The sequence below is a fragment of the Myotis nattereri genome, assembly GCF_964212035.1.
Source record: "Myotis nattereri genome assembly, chromosome: 10".
In the NCBI taxonomy this organism is placed as follows: domain Eukaryota; kingdom Metazoa; phylum Chordata; class Mammalia; order Chiroptera; family Vespertilionidae; genus Myotis; species Myotis nattereri.
The window spans coordinates 73,892,586-73,910,664 of NC_138085.1; the positions used below are offsets into that span (position 1 = coordinate 73,892,586).

Genomic DNA, 18,079 nt, shown 5'->3' on the forward strand with positions numbered 1-18,079 from the left:
ATAAAACTAAAAAAAAAAAGACCGTACCCTTTTATGTAATGTTTACTTTGAATTTATATTAGTTCACACAAACACTCCATCCATGCTTTTGTTCTGGCCCTCCGGTCCGGTTTAAGAACCCATTGTGGCCCTCGAGTCAAAAAGTTTGCCCACCCCTGGCTAGGTCATTGCTTCTCATGGGGCTGACAGAAAGTAGAGGGCTTCTCTAGAAGTGGTTGTTAAAAGCACATTTTAGTGTTGTTTAATCAATATACATCTTCTGCACAGATTCTGAGATTCCTTCCTTAGGGTGTGTACTGTGCTACCTGGTTGAGAATCTTGGCAATAGTGAACCATTGTTACTGATGCAAAGGTGTTTGGAAAAATGGGTGAGAACCACTGCCCTTGGCTACCATTGCCTCACAAGTTTTAGCTGTCCTTCAATGTTAAGTTAGCACAGAAGAGGGGAATAAGATCTAAGTGTGGGGACCAGTAAAGACTTCTTGGAAAGGGCATCTAAATTGAAGGACAAGCAGGAAGGGGAAAGAAGTATTACAAACTATGGAAGAAAATGATATGGACATGGAAGTGAGAACACAGTAAATTCAAGAATAAAGATCATTTGTTTACAGTATGGAAAGTTATGATACTTAAAAAGTAAAGTTATTTCAGGTCAACTATAGGCAAGATAAAGTCACTAACAGATTCTGAAGGTTGTGTTTAGAAAGATTTCTCTGACGACTGTGATGGGTGAATGTAAGAGGCACAAAAGTGGTTACTATAATCATTCAAAGAAAGATAAGTCCTGAATTTGGTCTGTGATTAATAGGGTTAGAAAGAGGATAGCATGAGGCACTACAAGGGATAATTTTCCGAAATTTGGAGAGTTGAATGGGAGTGAGTTGTTGAGAATGATGATGCAATTAATGCAGATAAGAGACACCATAGCTTATTTGTGGGGAAGTTATTTGGTTTGGGACTTAGGTTTGAGGTACTGAGGAGTGGGGATCCATCCATGTGGTAATGTTCACCAGTTGGAAATTCAAGACCAGATTTTGAGAGAGGTGTTGGCTAGAAGAGTAGACAAGATGCATATGAATGTAAGTGGTACTGAGTTTAAGAGAAAAGAAAGGAGAATGCAGGGACTCACTTCAGAACTATTTAAATAGTTCAAATAGTTCAAATTTAAAACAAGAAAAAAAAATCAGTACTTTAGCAAAACCAAAGTTAGTGTCCAATTTACTTTCAAAATGGAAACCCCACCGAACTTCTAAGGAACTTGAGTTCCAGAGAACAATCTTTAACTCATCAGTTTTTAAAAATTTTTTTTTAAAAAATAGGTTTTTTTAAAAAAATAGGTTTTAAAAAATATTGATTTATTTTAGGGAGAGGGAGAGAGGAACATTGATGTGAGAGAAACATCAATCTGTTCCTCCATACGCAACCGAACTGGGGATGGAACCCAAAACTTGGGCATGTGCCCTAACCAGGAATCGAACCAGTGACCTTTCGGTGCATGGGACGGCACTCAGCCAACTGAGCCACACCAGCCAGGGCAACTCATCAGTCTTTCTGTGTCATTGTGTCATGGTGCTTTTATCTCAGTTGTATTGTGCAGTGGGAACAATGGCAGGTTTCATCCCAAAACCAAAGAACTGACTCTGGGGTTCAGAACTTCTAGCTACCTGGCAAAAAATCTGAGCTTATTTCCCCATCTGTACAAGAAGGCTATGCCCTACTCTAATTGCTTCAAAGGATTTTGAAAATCAAATGACATACTGTATGTGAAAGTACTGTGCAGCCCTAACCGGTTTGGTTCAGTGGATAGAGCCTCGGACTGCGGACTCAAGGGTTCCCAGGTTCGATTCCGGTCAAGGGCATGTACCTTGGTTCCGGGCACATCCTCAGTAGGGAGTGTGCAGGAGGCAGCTGATTGATGTTTCTCTCTCATTGACGTTTCTAACACTCTATCCCTCGCCCTTCCTCTCTGTAAAAAATCAATAAAATATATTTTTTTTAAAAAAGTGCTATACAAACTAAGAGATTATTAGCACAAGAGCATTAGTCTAGCCCAGCCGTGGGCAAACTACAGCCTGCGGGCCGGATCCGGCCCATTTGAAATGAATAAAACTAAAAAAAAAAAAGACCTCAGCCTTGCTTTGGATACTTGTGGGAATTGCTTGGTTCTGTTGGTTGCACAAACTACCAAATTTCTGAGACAAGCACAAATAATTCGACCAGAGCCCAAATCCAGGATAGGAGAAAAATTCTTAATCTGCAGAAGAATCAAGAGACGGAGAAAAGTGAATGCTTCTATGATCTGATCCAAGAAAACAAATTTCCTGCCTCACAAAAAAGGATCCTGTCAGTCATTTTATACCTGCATCACACATAACCCATTTTCCAAAATTCTTTTAAGCTAAGGGATGACACTGCAGCCTCATGGAACTCACTTTTTATTTTCTGTTTAGATATGGACAGACTGCCTCTCCTAAGATGTTAGTGGGGCCCAGCTGGTGTGGTTCAGTGTTTCCGTGTCGACCGGTGAACCTGGAGGTCATGGTTCGATTCCTAGTCGGGGCACAATGCCTGGGTTGTGGACTTGATTCCCAGTAGGAGGCATGCAGGAGACTGCCGATTGATGATTCTCTCTCATCATTGATGTTTCTATCCCTCTCTTCCTCTCTAAAATCAATAAAAACATATTTTTAAAAAATTGTAGTGGGACACTTTGCTGACCTTATCACAATGCTCACCCCCATTTAGGCCTCCAAAGGGCAAGAGGCTCTGCCTGTTTTCAGAGAAGGGGCCAGGTCCTCTCTCCTCAGCCCTTGTGTTCTCATTCCTTTTCAAGGCCTGTTTTTGAAAGTTATTTCATGTAAGGAAATTGCCTAAGGTCACACAATAAGACTCTGAATTAGTCCTACATCATAATAGTGCAGGATAATGAATCCAGAATTTGGAATTGGAAGACTTGGTTTCAAGTACCAATCCACTGGTAAAAAGTGTTTGCTATAACCTTTTAGAATTTTTCTTTATTTTTTAAAATACATTTTTATTAATTTCAGAGAGGAAGGGAGAGGGAAAGATAGAAACATCAATCATGAGAGAGAATCATGCATCGGCTGCCCCCTGCATGCCGCCTACTGGGGACTGAACCTACAACCTGGGCATGTGCCCTTGACCAGAATCGAGCCCAGGACTTTTCAGTCCACAGGCCAATGCTCTATCCACCAAGCCAAACCGGCTAGGGCTAGAGTGTTCCTTTTTACGAGAACTTTCTTAAAGGACTACAAAGGATTACATGAATGTACTGAAAAGCACCTTACAAATTATTACAGTACAAATTTATTTTTCCTGAATGTTTCTAATATTGTTATCAACTACAATAGAGTATTGTGTAAAATACGTAAAAACCTATACTTCTGGATAGAGCTGGTAATGGAAGATATCTCAGCTAGTGGCTGGCACAATTTCCAACTGAGGATCCCAAAGCCTAGTTCATGTTCCTCCTGGAGCTCTTAGCTGATTTCAATTACTTTTCAGTCTACCCGCTAACATCCTCCTATATAATAAAAGGCTAATATGCAAATAGACTGAATGGTGGAACAACCGAACCATCAGTCACTATGACGTGCACTGACCACCAGGGGGCGTGTGTGGAACATGGTGGGCATTGGCTGCTGCGGGATGGTAGAGCAGGTGAGTGGGGGCACCAGACCAAGGCAGGGCAATGGTTGCTGTCATCAGGGTGAGCCTCTGGTGGTTACTGAAAAATCTTTGCTCCCGTGTGCCTCAGTCCCGCCTGGTACTTGCACCCATTCGAGCGCCAGCCCCTCTGCCGGTGCCAGACGCCGGTCCTGATCACTCAGCGCCACCAGCAGGTGTGAGTGGTGGCTGCTGGCGACTTCTCCACCTCCCCCTGCTCCTAAGGGGCGATTGGGGGAGCAGCCACTGCTTGCACCTGCTGATGGCACTGACCCCAATCGCTCCACCGTCAGCAGGTGCAAGTGGGGCCGGGTGCCGTCAGCACATGGGAGCAGCAGCAGCAGGAGCAGGAATGCCAGCAGACAGGGGACAGGGGGCCGAAGCGGGAGGGGTTGCTGAGGATGGGCTGAGATCCACCCCTGTGCCCACTGCAGCCTCTCGGCCCACGGTTCCTTTCAAGGTGCATGAAATTGTGCACTGAGCCCCTAGTAATTCTAATAAAATGGTTATGAAAACTCAGAAACACCATTTAACAATTTAAAAACCCAGCTCTCCAGGGTCCCTTCCTCTGTCCAGGCATGTGCTGTTCCTCAGACTGTTCTTCACTAGCTACTTCCTCACCATCTGGCAAACCTCACTTCAAATGCCATTTCTTCCTCGAGGAACCCTTCCTGGACTCTACAGACAAGGTCTCACTAATGTAATCCAATTCTGATTATAAGCACAAAGTCCCCCCTGGTGAATATAAGCTCTGGGAAGAAGGGTCCATGTCTGTCTGGATCCTTCCCTGTCCTTACTACCTTGGATAAAGACAACACAATGTATTAAATGAGTGGAAGAGGCCAGAGCTTTGTGTTTCTTTAATCATGTTAAGAGCTCTTATAGCAATAAAAATAAAAAATATAAAGAGAACTAATTTAGCCCTAGCTGGTTTGGCTCAGTAGACAGAGCGTCAGCTTGCGAACTAAAAGATCCCAGGCTTGATTCCTGTCCAGGGCACGTACCTCAGCTGCAGGCTGCTCCCCGGCCTGGATGCTGGTTGGGGTACGTGCAGGAGGCAACTAATTGATGTGTTTCTCTCACATCGATATTTCTCTCTGTCTTTCCCTCTCTCTAAAAATCAACGGAAAAATATCCTCGGGTGAGGATTTTAAAAAAACAACTAATTTAGCAGTGGCAGAAAGGTTCTGGGTGGAGGAATGCTTCCTTTGGCAGTTTTCACCGATCAAAGGAATGTATGGATCTCAGTCATCCAGATCTTTTTCAGAGACACCGCAATGGTCCAGGATCAAGCCTGCTCTGAATCCATCACTTTATTCAGGTGGAGCTGCCTTCTGGGAAGACCAGTTAGTCAGCCAGGAAATCAGCCCAACGTCTGTGTGAGCAGACAGGTGTCCTTTCTTTTTCTTTGATTGTCATGATCCAGAAGACAGTTTCTAGGTATGGAATCTATCTTAGGCAAAACCATAAAGATGAAGTTTCTCCGTGTCAACCTCACTGTTCCCTCAATTGTTTCTATTTGTTTTAAATGGCCTTCCCACAACTACTTTAGGATAAATTTAAATCAATGTTTAGCCTCATTGCAGAGAAGTATTTTTACCTTATCCCAACTTTGGGAAACAAAGGGTCTGTTCCCCATAAATATTATTTCAGACAACAGCTACCAAATCCGTGTGTATCTGTGTGTAGGAACGTGTATAGGATATACATCCACCCCTGCCCTCTGGTTGGTATCACACTTGCTTATCCTCCTTACCCACACACACCGAACCAAGTATTAGTGGATTTAAGCTGCCTTAAACACACACAAATAAGAAACAGGGCCTGTCAGATTGAAAGTCTCCTCAAGTAAGATTCAATATCTGCATAATAAATGTTAGTATATAAAAGCCAATAGCAGCGAGTGATATGGTATCCTGTGACTCTGAAGTGCTGGGGGGACCAGATCGCCTGGGTAACAAACAGCCGGACCAGCGTGTTTAATCATCAGACAAATGGTCAAAGTCAGAATTCCTCTAGGCCCACTGTCAGGACTTCACTTTGACCTTCTCAAATTTCACTGAGCTGGTTCGCATTAGGGTGACTTCCAGGATCTCTGGCTTCAGGGATTCTTTCTCTTATTATCCTTCAATTACCCATTAGTCATTTTGGGCTTTGGCAATTCCTGCAGGATGTAGGTTTCACTTCTTCCCTGTAAATGAAGAGGCAACCCATGAGGTTGTTAAACAAATTCTATTCAGCAGCTGGAAAAGTGCATTTCCTGTGGAATGACAGGAATTACATAGAAGCAAGCAATTTTATTTTCCTCAAATGTAGCAATAATTTCAATCTGTACATACATAAAACAAACAGTGCAATTATAAAACCTTGAAGGTGACATGCATACATTAAGGTGCAGTTGGGATGGAGGAGGATGTTAGCATCTCCAATTTTCCTTACCACTTTTTTTCTAGTCCTTATGCGAAAGTACTGAGTCAGGAAACTTCATCTGGAATGCTCAAGTTAAAGGTGAACTTCCTGAAGTCTGCAAGTCTAAGTATCACAAACAGAACAGAGATGATATCCTAGAGCAGTTTGGTAGGGACTAGAGTACTATGGCTGGGCTTTCAAGCTGGGAATGAATGACATCGGGGATGCATTTTTCTGAAAAAGGAAAAGAGATAATGTTTGTAACTGAGTGTCCTATTTCTCTTTCATAGTTGCTACCCATGTGAGCCCTTCCGCCAATCTTTTGATTCGGTATTATACTTTTCGAATAGATGCTGTCCAATGGAGTTATTTGTAACTAGGGGTGGTGAGACGCAGAGAGAAGGACCTGGGAAAATGGCTTCTTCCTTGATGTCTGAGTCCAAGCTCCTCTTCCACTGTGAGTTCTTATGGCCTTTTCTCTGCCATGGAAGCAGAGGTAGCTGGTGCGCAATGTCAGGTGCTGTCATCATTCACAGGCCCAGGAGTGCAGGTAAAGGTGAGTGATGGGGGTCTACCTTTGCCTCTTCCACAATACCTTTCTCAAGCTTTCCTGGCCTTGCAGCACAACTTCTAGAACTAGAAAGTCAGTTCACTGGGTCCTTGACTCAGAGGCCAGGATGAGACAAGATGTGGCAGAGTGACAAGACACAAAGGGAAAACATGGTACCAGTTAGCCTCAGAGCAGAATAAATTCATATTTGCACTGATGAAAATTAAAATTCCCAAAGTCAATCTAAAAAAAGTAAGATTTCCTTTGAGTACTAATTCCTCTGTACAAGGAGCCTGTGCACTTCTGGTGAAAATTCCTGACACTGCTCTCAAGGCAGATGATCCCCGTGAGACACGAGGGCAGTGCGAGCTCTAGCTCATCTGGAACGGCTCTTTCCGGCAGTTGGCATTTTGATTTGAACCCCGAAGTAAATCCATACATGGTATCACAGTTATTAAAATAATGAAATATTACTAGCCAGATGTAACTGCAATTCAATCAATGTTATATTTCACACACAAATATAGAAAAATCAAGAGTATGATAATAAAGCCATAAAATTAAACAGAAGGAAATAAATTTCTACAAGAAATCAAAGATATTTACAGTGAGATTTAAAGGGAAAAATAAGCTACTTGGATCATAAACTTAATTTTATTTTAAATAACTTTAGTTACGTCAGCTGTTAATACAATAAAAGCAGAAAGAACAGGCTGCCTTTTCCCAGATTTAATCAGAAAATTGTATCTACAATAATTGACAGAACTCGCTTCTTGTCCTTCACCCATCTCATCAAAAATTATTGCATTTTCCCCAAACTGTATTTTTTGGATTCCTCTGAATACACTCATTTCGTCCTCGTTCCTGGAGGCATCTTGGTTTAAATCCATCTTTAAAAAAGGGGTACACATGTGGAGGCAAAATATTCTCTTGAAGCCAACAGATACAGAGTTGCTAGAAGAAGCTGATTGTACACACAAGCTGCCTGGGGTCGGGAAGGGCTGTGGTTAGAGACACGTGACAGCCTTTGGTGAGGGGACAGGCCCTTCTTCCTGGGCAGAGTCGGAGCTGGGCCTGCGGAGGCGGGGCTCTGTCTTCCCTGCGGAACTTGTCCTTTTGGTTCTCCTCCAAAGGCCTTCATCCAGATAAGAAGCCAATGACTGATTACAAAAATAAGAATAATTAAATTTGGCTCAAGAAATAGATTGTCCAACTGTTCTGCCTTGTTATTTTTCAATATCCAAGGCCTTTACAAAGAAACAAAAACATCTCTCAATCTCCCAACAAAAGTGAACTCCTTTTTTTTTTTTTGCTCCAAATGCTACGACCTGAAGAATGGCTGCAGATTGAGATATCAAAAATCTCAGAAAAATATATAATATATTTGTATATCTCTGTATGTCTATTATTTAAATTTCACATTCCTTTAAAAGTGGTTATTCAGTCAGTAGCTGCTGAAGGAGGCTCTTCTGCTGGGCCTGGGGGGTCTGTGGTCCTGCCGTGGGTTTTTGAGTTCCCAGTGGACCAGGCTGGTTCAGGTAAGGGTCCCCGCCTACCAGATTCACTGTACACTGGACGTCAGCAAACACCTGAACCTGTTGCACCTGCTGGAACACAAATAAAAGATGTGTTTAGACAGAAAGGTCTGCCCCCCCGGCTTATGAGTGGGTACTACTTGAAGTGGAAACTCACTAGAGCATTCCTCTAGTCTGTAGTCACCACAGAGAAGAACTCTTCTGTCTTCTTGTCCTACAAAAAGAAAATCGCTGCACTCATTTTGCTCAGGGTTCTGGAAAGTTCACACTTTAAAAATAAATTAAAATCGGAATGGTCAAGCCTCCTACAGGGTTGCCATCAATACTGAAAGTGAGCATTATTGTGAATATTGCCAAGATTGGGAAAAGCCCAGTTTCAGAGACTGGGTATCCAGTGGTGGGTTAAAAAAACAACACGTTATTTGGAAAACTGGTTCAAAAGCATTCTACAGATAACTTTAGTAGGATAAAAAAATCTTTATGATGTTAGAAAATTAAGGACTTTAACCCAGTATTAGCAAAATACAACCACCACAACTCAGTATCAGGACATCAGAATTACTAAAGTTAATGTCCCGAAGTACCTAAATGTACTATTACATATTTATTTATTGCCTTTAGAATTACAGCAAAATATTAGCAGAACAATTTTATGTTTAACTTTTTTTCCTGATAATCCACTTAAACACATGAAGTAAAAATAACAGTAAATTACGAGATGAGAACAGTGTGAATTTTCCCTTTAACTACTTTCAGTAATAATAGAACTATTCCTTTAAAATGTCTACAGTTGCATAGTTACAGCTTTTTCTATTGGGAAAACAAAACCAGAAGTTAGTCTTTACCAATCAGTCTTATTAAAAAGTCATCTGTAGAACGGATAAAGGCCCATATCACACTGTAAATGTCCCAGACCAAGAATGGAAAGGCTTCTCAGTCAGCTAAGTACATCTAACTAAGTGTCTCAGCTTTTGGCCAACTTGAGCCTCGTGTTTAATAGGTTCCTGAAGTTTTTTAGATTAATGGTGCATTTCTTGGCCATTTGTCACTCATTCATGCCAATCACATTCAGCTTTTTGAAAAAAATTTTATCCTAATTGAACAGAAGTTGTTTTCCATCAACCTTCACTGGCCAAATGTCAAATGTCTCAGTGATCCAGTGGCCGTATCAGTCTAGCCCCTGGTCCTCTCGATTCAGCGACACCTCCAGTCTACTCTCCTTCAGCTAAAGTCGGCATCCCTGAGCTTTTCTAGTGCCTGATGAATGAACTCTACTTAGATTAGCCTCAGTTCTCTCCTTGGCCTCTCTCTCCTCATCCTCCTCTTTCCCCACTTTCCCAAATTTTGCCTCTTGCCTCCACATGCTTCCATTTGTTGTTTTCTTTTGGGCTCTGCCTTGTGTATCTAAAATATACCAACTGTCTGAATCTATTCTCTAGCTGCCTCTGTGTCCTCCCTCACCTTCGTTCTCCCTAACTACTCACTCCTACTTTTCCTTCTAGAGCTCCCCCTGGCCTTGCTCTCTTCCCATGTAAACAATCTCCCTACCAGCCCTCTTCTTGCGTCTCTTTTCTGTGTTCCTTTCCTGTTCTCTCTTGTCTTGCCTCCTCCTCATCCCAGCACTCCACAAGCTGGGACAGAGCTCCCTTAGACCAGCCCTCCAAGGACTTCTAGTGCTGCCACACCTTCACAGACAGACGAGGCCAGGCGCAAAGAGAGCTTCAGGTTTACCAGGTCAAGGGGTGGTGTGGGAACCGAGTCCCAACCTCTTAAGCTTTCCCAGAATCGTTTTTACTTCAAGTCTTGATTGTTTTGTTTGACCTATTTTGTTGAGCTGCCCAGTGTGAGTCTCCGTAGGTGTGAGACTTTAAAAAACTTCTAGTGAATGAAGACTTCATCTTCCCATCACAGAATCGCCTCTTCAGCCCCACAGGACTCAGATCCTTCTTCCTAATGGACAGAGCCTCCTAACTGATCTTGCTCCTCCAGAGCTGCTGCCCAGGCTCCTTCTCTCCCCTCCCCGCCTCCACATGAAGCCCAGACTGGCGCTCGGATCACTGCTTCCTCTCAGGATCACGTCTGCAGGACTGCATCCATATCCCTAAGTTTAGCATTCATGGCCCCTGGAAGTTTGTCCCAATACATTCTACCAATTTTAATTCCTATGAATTCTTATTGCAAACCCTCTGCCTTCCTTCAGTGAATTTGGTTTCCCAGCACTATGCTAAGATATACCACGGTCTCCCTGTCTCCGGACCCTCCACTTCCAATCCCCTAGACTTCTAGTTTACCCCTCCCTAGCTTCCAACAACTAGCCCGAAGACCTTTCTCCTCAGTTGGTCTTGCAAACTATCCCACAAGGCCCAGTTCAGTCCCATCTCCTATGGAAATGCTCATCTAACCATCTCAGCAATTTTTACTATTTTTTAAAAAACACGTCTCTTGTTACTTATAACGAAAATTTGAGTGACAATTTATGTGTACAGTCTATGTGTTTTATCTTTCAGCAGGCCCTCAGTGGTGTAGCAGAAAGAGCATCAACTTTAGTGTTGGAAAGACCTGGGTTTGAACCACAGCTCTGCCACTTTCTGGCTTTGTGAATTGTGCATATAATCAAACCTCCTCAGGTTGTTTCTTCATCTGTGGGAAAAAAAGGGAATACTACTCCTTCCTGGGGGTAAAGTGAAGCTTACATGAGGTAATGCATAGTGCCCAGCACAGTGCCTGGCAAACCACGAGCATTTATTTCATAACTTTGTTTCCTCTCTTCTTCACATAATTCATCAAAAGGGCAAAGATGTCTCACGTTTCTTTGTATCGCCACATTAAGCATAATGCTGGTACTTACATTTTTTTAAACTACTTATTAAGAGACTAAATACTAAACCAAAGTTACCTAGCGAATTAAGAACTCCAACAGCCGAAACCGGTTTGGCTCAGTGGATAGAGCGTCGGCCTGCGGACTGAAAGGTCCCAGGTTCGATTCCGGTCAAGGGCATGTACCTGGGTTGCGGGCACATCCGCAGTAGGAGATGTGCAGGAGGCAGCTGATCGATGTTTCTCTCTCATCGATGTTTCTAACTCTCTATTCCTCTCCCTTCCTCTCTGTAAAAAATCAATAAAATATATTTTAAAAAAAATAATAAAAAAAATAAAACCTCCAACATTTCCAAATGTAGGTCAATATAAAAAAGTGGCCACCCATGCTTTTTTTTAAATTTATTTTTTATTTTTTTCCTTTATTGATTAAGCTATTACAAATGTGTTTGTTTTAAAACAAACTTCTAATAAGGAGGCAGAGTACGCAGCAAACATTTTGTTTTACTTGAATTTACTGAGATCTTTTGAGGTATTTTGACTACATATGAATTTGAGCACTGTGTATTTATAACAGTGGTTCTCAACCTTCTGGCCCTTTAAATACAGTTCCTCATGTTGTGACCCAACCATAAAATTACTTTCGTTGCTACTTCATAACTGTAGTGTTGCTACTGTTATGAATCATGATGTAAATATCTGGTATGCAGGATGGTCTTAGACGACCCCTGTGAAAGGGTCATTCGATTGCCAAAGGGGTCGCGACCCACAGGTTGAGAACCACTGATTTACAAACTAGTAATTAGTAGCCACATTAAATTAAACCTTATGGAAGTTTATCTCAATAATTTAACCCTCTCAACAATCCTATAAGCAGGTATCTTGTTAGTCTATTGGTTACACAGCAGCTTAGGAGGTTCCCTAACATGCCCAAGATGACACAGCTAAGAAGAGTAGGGCCAGGACTCACACCTAGGTCTGACTCCCAAGGTCATCCTCTTAACCACAATGCTGCACAAAGTTTCGTGCATCTCTAGAGTGCCTCTGGCAGCTTAGGGCTCAGAATTTTCTTACTGACCTGGGTTCCATCTGCTTCTGTTTTGAGAAGGTCAGTCGATGAAAGCTGGTTGCAGTAGAGGCCTGTGTGTCTCAGTGCCGAATCACTGATCTATTAGAGACAAGTACAAAGCCAAATTACAAGATAGTTGTTAAGTTGAAGCTCAAATTCTTCAATGAAAAACAGTCTCACTGACAGAAAAGTAACAGGACAGCAGACATACAGAGCTTAGCAATCGTCTATGTTGTTAGAAGTGAGGACAGTGGTCCCCTTTGTAGGGGTGGAGAGTGATGTGGAAGGGAGAGGAGGAGAAGCTCTGGGTGCTGGCAATGTTGACCTGGCTGGCAGTTATAACCGTGTGCTCAGTTTGTGGCAACTTATCTAGTTGTATATTTTTTCTATATTCTTATATATGATACTTCAATTAAAAGTTAATTGTAAAAGACTTCCACTTCCAGTCAAGATTCAGTAACAGGGATCAGATTTATCTTCTGCCTAAATCAATTAAAAAATTGGACAACATATATAAAATGAAGACACTCAAGACAGTGGACAAAGGCAATGAAAGAGAGTTACTCCTAAGAGTTGGGAAACAACTGAGGCGAGTCCTGTGATTACCCCAGCCTACTGCCTAGAGTCTGGGCAGTAGACTAGGCGCTAGACCAGGGGTGGGCAAACTTTTTGACTCGAGGGCCACAATGGGTTCTTAAACTGGACCGGAGGGCCGGAACAAAAGCATGGATGGAGTGTTTGTGTGAACTAATATAAATTCAAGGTAAACATCATTACATAAAAGTTTACGGCCTTTTTTTTTTTTTTAGTTTTATTCATTTCAAACAGGCTGGATCCGGCCCGCAGGCCGTAGTTTGCCCACGGCTGCGCTAGACTGAAGTTCCAGGCTTAGCGTGGGGACAGGGAACCTAGGCAGAGCCTGGCAGACTTCCTGAGTTGAGAAGATGCAGCTGGAAGTCTGAGATGGCCAAGGCAGCTGGAATTCACAGGGTAGAATATCTGATGAGAGAGCTACACAGAGAGAAAGTTCTGAAGATCTGCAGATCTCCTCGAGGCTATAGCTTAGTACTGATCAGCTAATAGGTATCAGGGAACTACCCAAAGAAGAGAAAAGATTCATCTGAAAAGATTTTCATGGAATAATTCTCAAAGATCACAAAGATATGGGAATATGTCTTGAACCCACTAGCCAGAGTAGAAAACGTTATAATTCATGTATTATCAAGTAGGATTTGCCTCAATACTAGGGTAAAACTAGCCCTATAATACACATAGCTGTGGTCACCAAAGAAAAAAGCAGGACCTGAAAATGATCAAACTGTTTTCAAGTAACATAACCACTTCCAAAAACAAAGCTCAAGAATATTTATAGGAATATTAACAAGGTACAATTCATGTCTAGCATACAATAAAAAATGACCAGGCATGCAAAGTAGCAGAATAATATGACCTATAATGAAAAATAAAGTCAACCAATTGAAACCAACCCCAAAATGATGCATATGATAGAACTGATAGGTGAGAATATTAAGACAGTTATTATAATAATCAGATTCCATATGTTCAAGAAGAGAGAGAAAAGACTGAACATGTTAGAGATATACAAGATACAAAAAAGGTCCACGCTGAGCTTCTAGAGATGAAGATCAATGTCTGAGATGAAAAATATATTGGATAAAATGAACAGGTCAAACACTGTAAAAGAAAAGATTCAGTGAACCTGAGGCTATAACAACACAAACGATCCAAAGTGAAACACACAGAGAAAAAAATGGCTGACCTCACACCACTCCCCAAACCTCCAAACCCCAGACCCAGAGAACCAGGGAGCTGTGGGCTGACTCCCAGTGGCCTACGACATGGGTAACTGGAGTCTCTGAAGGCAGGTGGAGGCCTAGGAGACAGGCAAAATATTGGAAGAAATAATGCCCAACATTTTCCCAAATTTTATGAAAACTACACATTCATAAATCAAGAAGCTCACTGAAGCCCAACCAGGCACGAGAACCATGAATAAAATCACGTTAAAGAATATCATGATCAAATTGCTTAAAACCAGGAATAAAGTGAATGAATAATCTTAAAAGCAGCCTTAAGGGGGGAAAATCAACACATACAGAAGAATGAAGACTAAATGACAGCGGTTATCTTGTCAGAAAAACTGAGCAACATCTTTAAAGCACTGAAAGCTAAAACTGCCAACCCAGAACTCAGGGAAAATAATTTTAAAAGATGAAGGTGAAACAAAAACTTCTCACACATATAAAAGCTGAAAGAATTCATCACCTGCAAACCTACACTATAAAAAGTGTTAAGTAAAGACCTTCAGGCAGAAGGAATATGATACCAGATGGAAATTTGGATCTACACAAAGGAATGAAGAACACTAGAAATAACTACATGGGTAAATATAAAAGAATTCTTATTTAAATTTTTAGAAAATATACTTGACTGTTTAAAGTAAAAGTACTAACAATACTTTTTGTGGGGTATGTAGGCATAATATATGTGACAATAGCATAGGAGGGGAGAAAGGAAATAAACTTTTGTGAAGTTCTTATATTATACATGAGGTCATGAAGTATCACGTTAAGGCAGATGATGATAAGGTAAAGATAAATATATATATATATATATATATATATATATATATATATATATATGGCCAACAAAGGAGATAAAATGAATTTAAATATTCAATTAAATGTTTAAAAAGGCAAGAGATGGAACAAAAAGAATAAAAGTGAGACTTTTAAATCCAACCATATCAATAATCACATTAACTGTAAATGGGCTAACCACTTCAATGAAAAGGCAGAGAATATAAAATTGAATAAAAAAGCAAAACTCACCACATAAAAAATACACTTTAAATGTATGTTCTTTAACCTAATTCATTATATTTTTTATTATTTTGTTTTAATCTACTGTAAATAGTGAATAACTCTAATAACTGAATAAAAACAAGATAACAAGGACGAGAAACAATCCTATTTAGTTCTTTTATTTTGCTATAAAATATGGATCACTAAGTTGTTGTTTTTTCTTTTTGCTAACTTCATTAGGCTTACTACATATACATGGGGAGTAGGGATTTAAAAAAAAATTAGTATCAGAAAGGAATTCTATAGAAAAGGTAATCAGTGTTTACATATTTTTTAAGATTTGTTGTAAATTATGGCTACATGGTCAAAGCCTACTTACCATAGTCTACTTTGTAGTTGCCGATAATGAGAATAGTAACCAATGATCTTCTTAAATATCACTTTGAATTTAGTAATTCTCTCTTTAAAAATCTTCAGGAGGCTCCAGGATAAACTCTAAACATTTAGATAGCCTGCAATACCTCTAAAATGCCTATCACATTTATTCTGCTCTAAATATAACATAAAATATCCCCTTAACATTCATTAAGCTTCTCAACCTCTATTCCTGCCTAGATCATGCTGTGACAACCAGACTTAAATGCTCTTTTCTATTCTCTTTCCTTAGACAAATTTTCCATGTAGTTTTTCCTAACAGGGATGTTGTTCCTTTACACTCTCAGTAGTAAGTTGTATATACCCTTCATCTGACACAATATGTATGGTTCTAGGGGGGTCCATCCCTTCACAGATGTTTTGTCCTATTATTCAACTGATCCTTTGTTCATGTTGTTTAACCCTAGCTTGTTAATATTATCTCTTATACAGCTATCTTTGCACATAGCAAGTACTAAAATGTTCAGAACATACAGGGGTAAATTCCACACCAATGTATTATATGTACATTTTATAATAAACGTAAAACACTAAAATCTCCTGAGACTAAAATCTTACAAGGTCAGTCAAAATTTCCATTGAATATCTTAAGGGATAGCAATTATCAAAAGATAGAGGGGAAGAATAAAGAAACGTGGTTATTTTGATGAATAACTATAAATACACCTGACTTTCCTTAGAATAATTTGTGGTGTGGTATGGTGTGGTGTGTGTGTAGCAAGTGTGCCAGTTGTGCCGCTTACCTGCTCAGGGCACACAGTGTTCATTCCTGGCATCTGCAAAGAGCTCATCTGCATCTGGCCCATCATTGGGTTCATGTTCTGAACACTGGTGTTTCCACCCGCCATGGACACGGTGATGCTCATGTTGTTGTACACTCCTGGCTGTGCGGGCGCGGGCTGGTTCTGGACGGCTTGACTGAATACACTGTTAACTCAAAAACAATCCCAATTACATCCACTGATCATGAACATGGAATGTGACTGGACTTCGTTTCTTAATTACTAGACAGAATTCTAAAGAAAATACTTTACATTCGTACGTTATACATAGGCTTTATCTTATTACAATACATAAGGGTTGAGTATAATTCAGATGCATTCTCAACTCTGCCAAGGGGTTTAATAACTAAAAGAGCTCATTTTAAGTTACAGTCATCTGGCCTAGTATCAGAGTTGATAAGCTCCAATTAACTGAATAATTAAGAGAGGAAGTTTTTCACATAAGTAAATCTTCTAGATAACTGAAGTTTACCCATTTAACCATCAAAATCATTCTAAGATCATAAATGTTAAGCCAGTTTCTATTAGTAGATAGACTAGAACTTGAAACTTTATATGTGAACCCCCAAAATTCTATGTGATACAGATCTACACATCTAAAGGAAAAATATATGAATTGTATGTCTTTTATAAGTTCTACAAAACACCAAATGTTTTATGATTATCTGTCAATTGTTAAACAATAAGCTGCAAAGAGCTTATTGTAAAATGCTACCTGGTTTAATGTTAATTATGGAAAATTTTATTTAAAAGAATATTTACCCTATCAATGGCTTATCTATTCCTTGCCAGCTCTTGGGAGGGAAGCAGGATAGCTTTGGCAGATTAAGGTAATACTGAAATTAACAGGCTGAGAAACAGGCTGTTCATCATGTCTGAAGAAAAGTAGTAAATATTCCCCAAGTAATCATAAAACACCAATGCTCAAAGTAAAGTGTATGCCTAGGAAATGGTCAATAATGCATCTGCAAACCACTAATGTCTGCACAATTATGTGTAATGTGTATGCTTGTGAGGCAGTGTCCCACAACTAAGTGAGAAGAAAAAACCCATGAGGCTGCTGCTCACTTTCCAACGAGAACATTTCTGCCTTAGACAACGCTCATTTGCCAACCAATAGATCAATCACCACTGTGGAGGCTCGGGGCTTATGTAAGTTGATGCATGCAGAATTTTCAAGGACTGCAATGATGTCATCCTTAGTGGAGAAAGCTTCGGATTTAATTTCTTGTCAGATTTCTATGTGGGGCTATATATTAAGTTCTTTCAAATTGCTCCTGCCAATAGTTCCATTTTAGTTTCTCCCATCCTGGGAAGGAGACCAACTGTTCTGTGGCATCAGTCACTGTTCCAGGTCCTGGAATGGACTATGGGGTTCACTGGCACCTTAGGTCTTATGCCTGAAGGACCCCTCCCTCTGCTTTTCTAGTTGGCCTCATGGCAGCCATCATAGCTTCCCTAAGCTAGTACCAGGTACTGGTAGCCCCTAAATCATGAGGTGAACAGGGAAAAATTAAGACTTTGGCCTAAAGTGGGTTCCACAGGGAGGACAGGTACTAACAAGCAGGAAGGAGGAGTTCTTGGTCAAATAAATCTGAGAAACGAAGGGTTAACAGGCCTTCCTAGCCTTTAAAATGCTAATAAGCACCAGGACTCTCCCAGTGACTAGAGTTACAGGGAAAGCTGCCCAGTTCCAGGACAAACAAATTTGTTTTAACTCTTTATTTCTCTTGCCACCAGAGAGGTAATGAAAAAGAATCACATCTTACTGACTCTGAATGCAACATTCTACTTAACGATTCTTTGTTTTGTGTTTTACTTCTCTTTGCCTACTCCTGTCACCAGCTGGACTCTTGGTGACTTGACAGCAGGAGCTAGTCTCCCGTTGCGTGTGATCCCCGCCCTGTGCAACAGGGACAGTGCGTGGCCACAAAACATATGCTGCCTGTGTTGACTAACGAGCTTCTACA

The 18,079-nt window shown here is 40.7% G+C and overlaps 1 protein-coding gene across 1 annotated transcript in view; it reads right to left on the minus strand.

Annotated features, from left to right (window-relative positions):
- Positions 1–5,900: 5,900 nt before the first annotated feature.
- The window catches only part of NCOA1 (nuclear receptor coactivator 1), a 164,888-nt gene continuing 152,709 nt past the window's right edge, over positions 5,901–18,079 (minus strand). The window contains exons 21-23 of the mRNA XM_081101281.1: positions 16,071–16,254; positions 12,077–12,166; positions 5,901–8,253 (exon numbers count right to left, since the gene is read on the minus strand). Of these exons, the coding sequence (XP_080957407.1) occupies positions 8,083–8,253; positions 12,077–12,166; positions 16,071–16,254 (445 nt within the window). The 3' untranslated portion in view covers positions 5,901–8,082. The remainder of the gene's footprint in view (positions 8,254–12,076; positions 12,167–16,070; positions 16,255–18,079) is intronic.